Here is a 14,198-nt window from a genome sequence, read left to right as displayed (position 1 = left end):
TAATAAAAATGTCTATAAAAATGACAAGTGATTATTGGAGCGCTTGTTTTCTAGTCATAAACAGCATAAGAGACAGATCAGCTCAGAGGATGGAACAATCAGGATTGCTGTGTGGAAATAGGCAGGTATTGCTCCATAGCCTGGAATCGGAGGATGTCTGGGTGTACCACTCAAATGGCACAGACTATTTACTACTACTACTTACCACGCAGAAGCACAGCACACCACACCTATGTTAGGTTCAGCTCTTCCTGGCCTCTCCTCTGCTGTTAGTGACAGTTGTCCACTCAGATATTGGTCAAATAGTACTTTCTGTATTATGCCCACATTTCTGATACACTGACATTACCCCTAAAACTGCTGGTTGGTGGAGATTACTTGCCAGGCTATTGCAAAATGAAGCAATTAGTGATGAGGTTCAGGAATGCACAGATACTTATTAGAGAATTATAATGGAGTTGTGAATGAGAAGTGCCAATGAGACTCCCTTAAAGCAGTAGTCAGTGGGACTTTTACCTAAGCTTTTGTCAAAGACAGGAATGAAAAATGGCCAGAGCCGATGATGTGATTAAAAGAAATGGATACAATAAATAAAAGTATGGTTTCCATTAAGATATGATGCAAACTCATGGCAACTAGGGCTGAAGCCAAAATGCTAGAAACAGAAAAGGCAGAGAAAGTGATGCTCAGAACTAAGCAGTGATATTACGAAGAGGCAAAAAGACAATGAAATTACTAGCATGTGAACAATGGGCAAAAATAGTTAGAGAGAAAATAGTGGTGATCAGAGATCAGTTGGGGGCCTGAGAACCTAAAGACCATTCTAGGCTTTTATGAAGCCTTGTACATTGTGGAGAAAGGCCTAAACCAAGGTTTACCTGAGATAAACTGATCTCCCTGGCCTAAAGCATGCATAAGCCAAGATATCAGACCAGCCCTTTACATTGGAGGAAGTTATTTCTGGTATTGTGAGGCTTATACGTGGTAAATTGCTGGACCTAGATGGGTTTACACCCTTGTTCTACAAAACCTTCTGTCATAGCTTTGCCCTGTCGCTGATGTGCGTATAATACACATCCACTGACAATGGATTCATGGGATCCTCTATATATGAAGTCTTGATTATAGTCATTCCCAAACAGAGTAAGGACCCAAACAACTGCAGCTATTGCACAGTGATATGTTTTCTGACTGTAGACCCAAAGATTTTTATTTGGGTCCTGGCAAATAGGAAGGGAAGGCCTTTTGGCCTTGTGGACACAAACAAGACCAGTTTCACTTTTTGAAAAAGCTGGAGTGACAGCATAAACATGGGCATGCATATTATAGAAAAGAACAGTAGAATAGGTAAGAAGGACCTACTTCTGTCATTGGATGTAGGCAAGCGTTCAATCACGCACACTGGCTGTATCAGCAAAGAAGCTGGAGACATTTGAATTGAGGAGACCTTTTGCAGATGGATTATATGTGGGTGCAATCGATTGAGAGCCCTGCTTTGTACTAGTTGGGCTTATCATCGTATAGAGTAATACAATGTGGTACAAGACAAGGCTGTTCCCGCTAGCTCCACCTATTCATGCTGTTGTTGAGGTGTTGGTGCTCAGTATACAATGAAATGCATGCATACAGGGGTTCAAAGTAGGAGGGGAAACACGCGCTCATGATGCAGGCAGGTGACGTCTTGGTGTCCCTTATGCACTCCACGTGTTGTCCTGGCCCTGATGCAGGAACTGGTGAATTATTGGGAGGTATTGGAGTTCAAGTTTAACATCACTAAGTCCCAATATTTCTACCCCAAGTGATCAAGTCATCGTGTTTAAGCCTAAATTTCCTTGCAATGGACCATGTGTTGCGCGACTTGCCTGGGGATTGAAATTGCCTCAACAATAGACCAAATATCACAGTTTAACTACACTGACTTCTGAAAGAGATATGGAATGACTTGTAATCCTAGCATATGACAGGCCTTTCTTTTTGTTCAGAAATGAGGCTGTTAAATGACAGCGCTATCTTGGATATTATACATCCTCCAGACTATCCCACTTCCAGTATCCATAGCTTCAAGGGGCAATAGAAAAATTTCTTTGAACAGGGAAGGAGCAGAAATTGGCTATATATATGATGAAAAAACATCCAAAGTTGGAGGACTGGGGCTCCCTGATGTCTTATGGTACTATCAGGCAGCCCAACTATATATAGTAGGCTGGGGACAATGAGAGTCCAAGAAACATTAGTGCTTAATGGATCAAATAGTTGATGGCATGAACATATGCAAAGTTCAATGGCTTGAAAAAACTGCAGAATCTGAGGGTGTAACTCTTCATCATGAAGAGGGGGCACTGATTATAAGGATTTTTGCTGTAGACTTATTTGTGACTATTACATTTCTTTGATTTACATCACACATTATTGCCTGAGTTCTTTTGTTTTTGTTTATTTAATTTTTTCTTCTGTGTTTTGTGCCTCCACCAACTAATTTGATTTATTTGTTAAATAAATGTGCTTTTACTTCGTCTAATTGACATTGCATCTGGGCGTAATTGTTTCTCCCAGTAAAAACGTACACATGTGTGTTAAAGGGACCCTTGTTCCTTTAAAACATAATTTCAACTGTGTCTGGCAGGATTAAGGAGTGGTATCACTTATATCTCAGGCCCACTGTAGTTCCTCCCTGTGATATGAGCAATCCTTTTACGCCTCCCAGATTCATTATCTCGAGCTTTAGGATTGACCTATATATCCACACTGCAACCCTGAAAATGAAAGTCATATGCAAAAAACAATTTCAAGCGTCGGAGACAAGCTAAATTCTTAACCATTAGTTTTCAGTATAAACTCAGTTCACAAAAAAGGCCAACCTGCTAGTGCTGCACCTTTCATACCCTCTTACCTCAGCCTACCTCTCCAAGTGATATCCTCTTTGAGGAGTGATTCCTCTGCATGGGGCCCCTATGGCCCTCCTGGAGGGATAGAATTTCATCTTTGGCAGGGGAGCAACACTATGTTGTGGTCGGCTCTATGCCATCCTTACTACAGATTGTCCCTCCATTCCCTCCACACTAAAGGGCTTTGTTTTCTGTGTGGGTGACATCATTGCTTTCGGGCAGAATGCTGCATTCACAGAGAAGAAGCCAATGGCTAAACTGGGCTGAAACATTGCCCAATGATGTATACTGAGATGGATGGAAGCAAAATGTGAATAACCCTACAACAGATTAATGGATAACGATAACAGTCTGAAAGACACTGTATGCAAATGAGTGTATATCTATGTATTTGTTAGGATTTTCCTTATAAATAGTCATTTGCTAAGGCTAGACCTAAAAACGGAACTGGTAAACTTGAGATCACCTTGCTTTTCTGAATTTTAGTTTGTCTATTGGTTTAAATTTTCTGGAGTGCTAAAACTAACATTATGTGTGTATGGAATCAAGGACATGCTAGGTATCACCGTTATGGATCACATTTACCTGTACGCGTCCGTACAAACATATCAAGAATATAGATGAAATCTGACACATAATCAAGGACGAACCACATTTCTATGTAGTCATGCTGAAGATCTTCAAAGCAGGCCCTGAGAGAAAAGGAAAAAAAACCTGGTGTCAGTGTGGTACTCTTTTGTGTGTGATAAGCCCTTCAATCTACTTGCCCTTTTCTTCTACAGGTGGCTATATAATGTTTGTAGACCTTGATTATTATAAAGTGGTTTAGTGCTACATAAAGACAACAAATGAAAATGACTCCACTATTAACTGCTGCTTAAATTCCGAGGATGAATGACAACATCCCTCAACATCTAGCTCCATGTTCTATATTAGGGGTGGTCATTATATGTCCATGAGAGCAGGATCGATACACAAATTTCAGTATAGCCTCACACAAGGATTTATTTATCAGTTTTAGAAAACTCTCTGGCACAGAGTAACATGAAGGCACTTTGCATTATAACAATAAACATTTGATGTACTTTGAAAAGCTAAAAGCTCAAAAAGGTGTTCTAACATTGTAACCACAAACAACTGGTGAGAAAGAGTTCAGTGGCCCTCTTAGGCTTGATCCATTGAACATAGGATAGGATGAATGAACATGAGGATGAGATGAATGAACACCTTACAAGATGTGCACGATTGTGGCGGCAGGGAGTAGTGTGCAAACTGGAGGGCAGAGAGGCAGCATATCACATTAGGGTGGCAGTTCAGTGGGTAATCACGGTAAGGGCGAGTGATAATGTAGAGCAAAGAATTATGTTCCAGATACTGTCTGAACAGATGCTTTTTCGGAATTACTGTGACATTAGAAGGGTGGATGTGGTTCTGAGATCCTCGGATAGTGAGTGCAGTGGGAAAGCTGAACCTCCTCAGTAAAAGACTCATATAAATATAATACTGCATATCTTCTTCTTCTTTTCTTCTTCTTCTTCTTCTTCTTCTTCTTCTTATTATTATTATTATTATATTGTTATTATTAAATACATCTAAATGGGATCATATAGATTGTTATTGGTTAGTGCAATCATGGATCTGATCCTAGTGGATCAAATTTATATACTCCTGTTTTGTACGTTTGAAAGTCACAACCTTTCAGCAGAGGTGGGCTGCATTGTATATACACTTAAAGATTTCATTCAAACCGTGGGTTTCAGCTTGTTTTTATCGCAAGTTATGACCCAATGCTGGACAATGATTTTGTGGTATTCAGTTACTTTGCTATGCAATAGTATTTTACCCACATGTCCTCCTGCACTGGAGCAGTCTGCCTCACTGTTAGACAGTGTAGGAAAGTGCATCCTTTTCCCTGACTGGATGTACAGTCATATTCGGCACTGGGAGTCTGCTAACCCCCTTCCAGTGCAGGTGCTGTTACCACAAGGTAAGGTAACAGGCAGTTACAATTTGAATCGCCATATCAGGCATCTTAGTGAGGCACAGTCAAATGGAGCAATCGCTTGAAAGCTGGTTTACACATACGGGCTGCAGTATGATTTTATACTACCCACAAGAGTGTCCTCACCAGCCTGGCTTATGGACTTGTGTTACTGCCCAAATGGCCGCAGCCAAACCCTGAATTACTCACAAATCAAATTAAACCACTTCAGACATGTGGAAAATCCTACTCTTAACAGAAGCTAAATCACTTATAAGTAGTATGTTGGAGTCTACAATGCCTCAGTGTATATTGTGTAAAAGGGTAGGCATGCCCACTATTGAGATTGGTTCATCCCAGCATTCATAGCATTAAAGGTTCTACTTCACTGCATAGGCCTTACTATGCTTTGCTTTTTGCCCTGCTTACAAATAAAATACTTATTTTCTAATAAAATGCTATGAAAATAATGTATGCATTATCGTAATAGTTATCAAAAGTCAGTACATTGGTAGCACTGAGTTCCTGATAAAAATATGCCCCAGAAAGTATTTTAATACTCTTCTTGGAACCTGGATAGTTATTAAACAGATATGCCCGCCTCCCCGTTCTCTAGTGGCAATAACTAACATTTCCAGTTCTGATGATCAGGTGTGGTATCCCTCTGTGGTTAAGTACTTTGGCCTTCCTGCTTATCTCTGCCAAGAAGAGAGGAGTGGTTAATCAGAGGATACACCCATATTTATCTTGTGAAAGAGAAATAGATAATAATGGAAATGGTTAGACAGGAACTCCAAGAGAATCAATGCCATAGTTATTAGGGCTTTGTTGTGAAACTCGCCTTTGTATCGACCTCTTACTAAAACCCTTCTTACTGACTTCTGTAAGAAAAGTATCTCACCATCAGCACCTCATAAAGAATTGGACTTGGTGAAGTTCTTAGCCAGAAGAACTTTCACCTGTCTTTGGAAAGGACTGTGCTCCAGCCTGTTTTCCCCTTCCACACTAGAACTGAAAAGGCTTCTGAAAGGTCAGCTGCCCTTCAGTTGGCTCAGGGACGTGTAAGACAAGAAGGGTCACTTTACAGGGGGGAAACCAGCAGATAGGATGGCACTGAGATCTGTGCTGTGCTTCTTCGCATCCAAGTCCATGGAACCTTAACTGACCAGAGTGTCCTGGCCGTGTCCTGCCTCGCTCTGCTGGAAAATTGTGACTTTCATAATTTCTTTCTAGTCAGAAGAACATTGAAATACCACAGAGATGGATCTGACTTACACGCAATCATAGTTAGCCTGGAAACGCCCCAATCACTCAAGCCCATTGAGTCACACTGAAGCCTTGAATTTTTCTCGGTGTCTTTTATTAAACTTTAATACTTCATGTTTCCAGCTTGCTTGGTCTGACTTTGACCATGTTTGTGTCCTTTATAAATCCTCTTTTTTTCCTAAACTGCTTTTAAAATGTTACTCATTTCCACTTAAATGGTGCTTTGGTATTGCTTAATTTACTTATAGCTCTACGAGGTAAATCCTGTTGCTTTGTGCGCGGTCAGCATATGTTTTCTTACTGAAAATGTCTATTAACTTTGCGGTATTTCATGCCATGCCCCTACCAAGTTTATTAGTCAAGGTATGTTTTCTTGTGCATTGTTTTTATTTGTGCGCGGATACGTAATATCAATTTAATATAACATGAATTGTTGTCTAGCTACCACCCACAGATACTGTCGCCAGATGAAAGGCCAGAAAGAATGAGTAAAGCAAATATTGTATCAGTGTTTATGTTGTAACATCGTTTGTTCCGTATTTTTGGATAGGTAAGTTTTCATCTTGCAGGATTCTTATTTAGAATTTCACACTCGAGTTTGAATGGATGGAGTCCATTTTTTATCATGTACGTTTCTTCAGCCAGTTATTACCAAATACATTTTTCTACTTTCCCCTTAGTCACTGAGAATGTTTTATTTGAGAGGCCCAAATTTGTTCATCAAAATGCCCAGCGGATTCATGATATACAGTCAGAGGGCTCTGTATTTTAAAACTCATAGAAATACTATTTTGATTGCTATTGTTTGTTTACATTCGGCAATTTTCATTCCTAATTACAGAGGCTGAATTTTTATAAGTTTTGGCCTTCTCCAGTATTTTCCATGAAAGATGTCAAAACCTTTTTGACAAATGATTTTCTGGGACTAAATTTTTATTATTGGATAGTATAATTTCAGGTATTCCGCGCATTTATAGTGGTGGTGTGACCTAAAGCTAGAACAACACAAGTCGTGGCCTCTGATAATTGAGCGATGTGATGAATACAATGTTTATGTGGTTTGAGCTGGAAGTAGGATTGCTAGTACTGTCATAAATCAACAGGTAGTCAACTTAGCCTGCATGAAATTTCCTCTATCGACTATTTAATTTTTAGCAGTGGCAACTGAAATTAAATATTTAGTTAAAGAAAATGAAATGGTTTCTTGTAGTTCTGTTACAAATTAACTAAGCAGGGGTTTGTTTTTAAAGAAAAAAAAATGACCCTTGCATGCTAGGAATTTTCTACCAGTATGTAGGGGTCATTTTTGGGGTTGAGCCGACAAGCGCTCTGGACCTCTGTTGTAATCTCTCTGTGGGCTTTTAACCACACCCACCGCACGCCCATCAGTTTGGTTAGTTTGCGGGCTTGCCTTTTAAAATTTGCTTGATTTCATTAGTGAAAAGCATGCATACTTCATGCCTTTTCCAGTGTTTAGACCTCCTTGAGAGCACCAGTCAACTACTGAAAACATACAAGTCTCTGTGTTTTCGGCATGGCTTCTGGACTACTTTTTCTTTTTATTTCCTACAAAGCATGATCTTGCTGGGCAGCAGTCGAGCACTTTGCATGATATCGACCCTGTTACATGGATAATTGCACTTTTGCTGATAAGTTTGACTGCGAGCAAACTTCTGTTTCCTTTTGTGTGTCTCCTTCACCCTCATGGCGGCTGTCGGCTCACTTATGTGAAACTGTTTTACTTTTCACTTTCAGTTTATGTGGCAAGAAAAGTCTGGTTAGGAGTTTACAATGTTAATAGCTCGAAGTCGAGCAAATGCAAGACCCACTGCATTGCAAATGCTTGTTATCTTTTTCTCTTTAGGATTGTGACGCTTACCCTCGTGATCCTGATCAGGAAATAAATGACGTTGAAAAGTCAACCTTCAGTTGGTAGATGGTCCAATGTCCATTGACCGATTGCCCAATAACTACTGGGTCGTAGGTCAATGTTTTCCACCATTGCCGCTAGCATGATGGTTTATCTTACTCAAAACAGAGCAGGTAGACTGAGCGTTTAATGGACAGGGTAGTCCTCCAAGTTTGTACCCTCTCCACCAAACTCATAAGGCCCTTAGTAAACTTCCCTCCAAATGAGTACGTAAGTTCCTTCCCTTCTTTATATTTAACCTCTTCCATAATAGTAACACAAACTCTAGAGGCACATGTGCACCGAGCCAGGCCGTTCTAATCTCATTGTAAGGAATTAGTTGGATGTGATATTGCAAAGTGTGTGTGCAGCAGTGGAGAGTGAATCCCTCTGCCACAGTGGAATGTTGCCTACATGACCCTACAGTGTTGACCGTCCTAAGATTGTGCCCAGCCATAGTGAAATGTATGTGTGTAGCTTCTGGAATCCAGCTAACAATTGAAATGATGACTCCCTACCTCTGCCATCAACTCCTCAATGTGTGTAGCAGGGGCTTATAAAAATGATGATTAAATATCATCACAAGATTTCCAGCTAAATTCTTGATAGTCCATTCACTGTTCTGTGGACCCGGATTTACACTCTGTAGTAAATCTGTAGTCTTGGGGTCTTATGCATGTTTATTCCAGGAGTGTTGTTGATCCTGGATTCCTTAAGGGGAATTACAGCCTGTTAATGTATGTTCCTTTTTTGTTTGACAATTATCTTTTATAAGGCTTTATTCCTTTCTTAGCTTCATATCAGCTTATTTATTGGTGTTTCAGTAAACATTTTAGTATAGTCTACTTTCCAGGTACTAGGGGAATTTGAGTGGCTTCAGGATGGGGCTACTCATTCACCTTTCTTGAAGGTTTATGGAGAGGAGAGACTGACAATTTAAACAATGTACTCCTATTCCCAGTTTCCATAATGTTAGGGTATCATACATCACACATTTCAAAAACATCTTACAATACCCAAATTGTTAGTTTAGATGAAGCTGTTATGTCAGAACTAGTCCAAAGACTCTAAAAGCAGTTAAGGGATATTAGACTTCAAAGGTATGAATTGGATTTGTTTACTACTAGTGTCTTCGGGCCACAGTACTGTTGGACCCCAAACTGAAATAAACAAGGACCCCTGTTTAGCAATTGACTCTCAATAGTAACAGGACAGATCAGTCCAAATGGGAGTAGGCTTTTGCTGAGCAGAGTAAGTCTTGCACTGCACCACCTAGTCAAAACAGCCTTATCCAGGTGTTCTTGTTGGGAACATCTCTGACCTTGGTATGATATGGATTGCCCCAACCCTCACACACATCCACAGTTCTGTGGGGCTCAAGCCCCTGTGGCTGATGCTGGAACTTATCATACCTCTAGGAAAGGAAGGAAAGTTGAAGAGGAGCCTCCTATGTGCTTCATATACCATATCTTCAGAGCAAAGGCACACAGAGCCCATGGCGAAGAGAAGTGAACATTGCTTATGGATGGCATTAAAGTATTTAGCCTTCAACCAAAATACAGTTAGAGTGTGTCTGATTCACAACCTTCCTAAATTTTGCAGTCTGAAACTTTTGTAGCTGGCTCTCAGGCTCAATAGAATTACTTTGCCATTATAAGACCAGGACACTTCCCTATTGTTTCTTTCCATTCCACCCTATTCCAACAAGACAAAGCCTTCTGGTTATTGTACATCACCTCGCTATGATCATTGTCCAGTTGTACATGACAGGCATAGTAATGCAGAACAGCCAGTTGTAATACGTGTTGCCTGATGGATCGATGACAAAAACCTCCTTTTTCGGCCTAGAGAGGTATAAAAACAAAGGGCATTAGAGAGTCATAAACTGTCATACACAACTAATTTAAAATAGAAAAGGGTGCTCAGAAATTACTTTTGTATTCTATGTTTGGTTAATTATTTTGATGTTTTGTGAATAAAGTTCATTGGTATTCTCTGATGCATTTGATTTGTCTATTTTACATTTTCCACTTTTGGTTTAATTATTTTTTATAGTCCCTCTTTTATATAAAAGCATTATTCCATCATCCTTAACATGTGCAGCACTATCATTCATTTTTGGACGACGCACATGCAGGTTTTCCCTTCCAGACACGTCACAAAAATATCTGCTTAAAAATTAAGCTTTTCCTACCCATTCCTTTAGATGTTTTTCTTTGTTCCCTTCAGCCTTCTAATCCACCCTTGCCTATTGTCCTTTTACTAATGTGGCAATAATATTCTTTGAATTGTTATTGGTCCTGATACATTTACTTTTATTTGCTTGACTTACCTGCATTCTACGTTCACATATTCGCTTTAGTGAAAAAAGTAGCTTTTATTTTTTATTAGGGTTTTCCATAATAATCATAGGTAACATCTAGCAGCACAACATGACAAATATTTACAGCTTCATAAAAGAAAATCCAACCCGAAACAAAAGTTCAGGGAAAGATCCGGAACAACGCGTCCTGAACGAAGCCTGCGTTGTTTACGCAAGCGGAACGATGCTTGCCTGAACAACGCAGGCCTTTTTCTCTACCTTAACCACGCATGTGCTGAACAATGCACATGCGTGGTTAAGCCAGAGAAACAGGAAGATCCATCGGTAGAGCACGTGGTCAGGTAATGGGGGTGGAGGGTTGGGGTAATTTTGTATTTAGGGGGGTCGGGTAAAAGGGGCGGGGGTCGGGGTAATTGTGTATTTAGGGCATGTGGGGGGTTGGTTTTTTAGGAGCAGGGTGGGGGAGCAAGGTAATTTTGTATTTGGGGGTTGGGGTGATTATGTTTTTAGGGCGGGTGGGGGTGGGTTTTTAGGGGTAGGGGTCGGGGTAATTTTGTATTTAGGGCAGGTGGGGGGTCAGGGTTTCCGGGGTGGGAGGTTGGGGTAATTTTGTATTTAGGGTGGGGGCAGGTTTTTAGGGGTGGGGGTCAGGGTAATTTTGTATTTAGGGTGGGTGGCAGGAGGTCAGGTTTTTAGGGGCAGGGTGGGGTTTGGAGTAATTTTGTATTCAGGGCAGGTGGGTGGTCAGAATTTTAGGGGCGGGGTGGGGGTTGGGGTAATTTTGTATTCAGGGCAGGTGGGGGGTCAGGTTTTTGGGGGCGGGTGGGGGTTTGGGGTAGTTTTGTATTTGGGGCGGGTGGGGGCAGGGTATAAGGGGTAGGGGCTCGGGTAATTTTGTATTTAGGGCGGGGCGGGTTTTTGGGGTGGGGGTTGGGGTCATTTTGTATTTAAGGTGGTGGGGGGTCGGGTTTTTAGGTGCGGGGATGGGGGTTGGGGTAATTTTGTATTCAGGTCTGGCAGGGGGTCAATGTATCAGCAGGCGGGGTCAGATTTTTAGGGGCGGGGTGGGGGGTCAAGGTTATTTTGTATTCAGGCCAGGTGGGTTTGGGTTTTTAGGGGCGGGGTTGGGGTAGTTTTGTATTTAGGGCGGGTGGGTTATTAGGGGTGGAGCGTCAGGGTAATTTTGTATTTAGGGCGGGAGTGGGTTTTGAGGGGTCGGGTAATTTTGTATTTAGCGCAGGTGGGGGGTCGGGTTTTTAGGGGCGGGGTGGGGGGTTGAGGTAATTTTGTATTCGGGGCAGGAGGGGGGTTGGGTTTTCAGAGGTGGGAGTGAGGGAGTCGGGTTAATTTGTGTTTAAGGGTTGGGTAGTTTTATTTTTTGGGGGCGTGGCGGTTTTAGCGCTCAGGGTGGGTGGGGGTATTGGGGTAGTTTTTAAAGGTGGGGGTCGGGGTACTTCTGTTTTTAGGGACGGGGTGGGAGGGTCTGGGTAATAGGTGCAATTCAGAACAGAAGTGTTTTGTTAATGGAAGAGTTTGATATTAGAAGAGTTTCATTGTTAAATGGTAGCAGGTTGCAACAAAACTTTCAAAGTAGCCTTTTTTGGCTTTTAGTGAAGTAGCCTTGTATCTTGTATCATGGACCTCACAGGATGTCTTATTTGACTTTCCATTGCTATTGCTATTCTGCAACTTTTTATACTTTGTTTCTTGCATCTACTTTTATTGGCTTAGTTCTGTGTGATTTGAGAGGAGCTGCCACATCAAAGACATAGGTTACTCTTGTTTCCATTGGTTCCAAAACTGCTCCAGATGGAAATTCATTATTTGGACATGAATGAATAACAGTGTCAAAGTTCACAATGTTTAGAAATGTGTACGAGAAATTGAGGCTCTGATGAGGTTTTGTTGAGCACCAGCTGGTGGATTTGGACAAGTTTGAAGATTAGAATATTTGAAGATGATCGTGCAAGGTTCAGGACGTGAGGGAGGCAGATAGGCTGTGACTTCCATGCCATAGTTTCCAACCCTCTTGTCAGTCAGTGTTTGTGGTTATTGTGCAAAGGTTTGGCATGTTCTGTATTACTGGAACTTTGGATTTTGTGGGTGAAACATTCTGGAAGCTTGAGGTTGAATAAGAGGCTTGCAGGGACCCTGTAACTGGTGGTCACATTTCTGAATACTCATAAAGTCTTGGACATTAAGAGGGTTATTTAGAGTTTGGAAGATGTAGGGAAAATGGCTAGCAAAAATTGCCAGAAGTCCCATTTGCCCTATTTAGAGTGCATACATTCTAAATAGGGTGAACAGAACATTTCCTAGATTCTGTTAGGTGTCAAGAATCCACTAAGCATTAACAACCCATAACTGTTCTCAATTTCATCCCATTACATTGGTAAGAGGTTGGAAGCTAATGTATTTTCCAACAAAGGTGAATCAATCAATCAATCAATCAATTTGTAAAGCGCGCTACATACCCATGAGGGTTTCAAGGTGCTGGGGGGTGGGGGCTGGGGGGGCAGGGGAGGGGGGAGGGTGATGCTACTGCTCGAAGAGCCAAGTTTTGAGGAGTTTTCTGAAGGAAAGAAGGTCCTGGGTCTGTCGTAGATCCGGTGGGAGGGTGTTCCAGGTCTTGGCGGCGAGGTACGAGAATGATCTGCCGCCGGAAGATTTGCGTCGGATGTGGGGGATGGAGGCGAGGGCGATGTTAGCGGAGCGGAGATGCCGGGTGGGGGTGTAGAAGCTGAGTCTGTTATTCAGGTATGATGTTCTGGTGTTGTGGAGTGCCTTGTGTGCGTGGGTGAGGAGCTTGAAGGTGATCCTCTTGTTGACGGGGAGCCAGTGAAGTTCTCTTAGGTGGGGGGTGATGTGGCAGTGGCGAGGGATGTTGAGGATGAGTCGGGCGGAGGCGTTTTGGATGCGTTGAAGGCGTTGGAGGAGTTTGATTGGGATACCGGTGTAGAGGGTTTTGCCGTAGTCGAGTCTGTTGCTGACGAGGGCCTGGGTTACTGTTTTTCTTGTTTCTGGTGAGATCCATTTGTAGACTCTGCGAAGCATGCGGAGGGTGTTGTAGCAGGAGGAGGAGATGGCGCCGACCTGCTTTGACATGGAGAGTGAGGAGTTGAGGGTGAAGCCGAGGTTTTGTGCGCTGTCGGTGGGTGTCGGTGGGGGACCCAGCGTGGACAGCCACCATGAGTTGTCCCAGGCAGAGGGGGTGCACCTAAGGATGCGGACCTCTGTTTTTTCTGAGTTCAGTTTTAGCCGGCTGTCTCTCATCCAGTCGGCGATGGCTTTTAGTCCCTCGTGGAGGTTGGTTTTGGCGGTGTGTGGGTCCTTGGTGAGGGAGAGGATGAGTTGGGTGTCGTCGGCGTAGGAGATAATGTTGAGGTTGTGCTGACGGGCCACTTGTGCGAGGGGGCCATGTAGATGTTGAACAGCGTCGGGCTGAGGGATGAGCCCTGGGGTACGCAGCAGATGAAGTTGAAGGCTTTGGATTGGTACGGGGGAGGTGGACTCTTTGGGTTCTGCCGGCGAGAAAGGATGCGGTCCATTCGAGGTCCTGGTCCTGGATTCCTGCTGCGTGGAGGCAGGATTTTAGGGTGTGGTGACAGACGGTGTCAAAGGCAGCTGATAGTTCGAGGAGGATGAGGGCGGATGTTTCTCCATTGTCGAGGTGGCTTCTGATGTCATCTGCGGCGGCGAGGAGGGCGGTTTCGGTGCTGTGGTTGCGTCTGAAGCCAGACTGGGAGGGGTCGAGGATGTTGTTGTCTTCGAGGTACCGAGTGAGCTGAGTGTTGGCGATTTTCTCGATGACTTTTGCCGGGAAAGGGAGCAGGG

At 42.6% G+C, this 14,198-nt stretch overlaps 1 protein-coding gene across 1 annotated transcript in view; it reads right to left on the bottom strand.

Moving 5' to 3' along the window:
- CNGA1 (cyclic nucleotide gated channel subunit alpha 1) overlaps window positions 1-14,198 on the bottom strand; it is a 264,651-nt gene that overhangs the window by 9,609 nt on the left and 240,844 nt on the right. Inside the window, exons 6-7 of the mRNA XM_069201631.1 lie at window positions 9,778-9,885; window positions 3,471-3,577 (exon numbers count right to left, since the gene is read on the bottom strand). Of these exons, the coding sequence (XP_069057732.1) occupies window positions 3,471-3,577; window positions 9,778-9,885 (215 nt within the window). The remainder of the gene's footprint in view (window positions 1-3,470; window positions 3,578-9,777; window positions 9,886-14,198) is intronic.

The sequence above is a fragment of the Pleurodeles waltl genome, chromosome 1_2 (genome assembly GCF_031143425.1).
Source record: "Pleurodeles waltl isolate 20211129_DDA chromosome 1_2, aPleWal1.hap1.20221129, whole genome shotgun sequence".
In the NCBI taxonomy this organism is placed as follows: Eukaryota; Metazoa; Chordata; class Amphibia; order Caudata; family Salamandridae; genus Pleurodeles; species Pleurodeles waltl.
The sequence above is the reverse complement of the archived record's forward strand: the minus strand, read 5'-3'. Positions and strand labels throughout refer to the sequence as shown.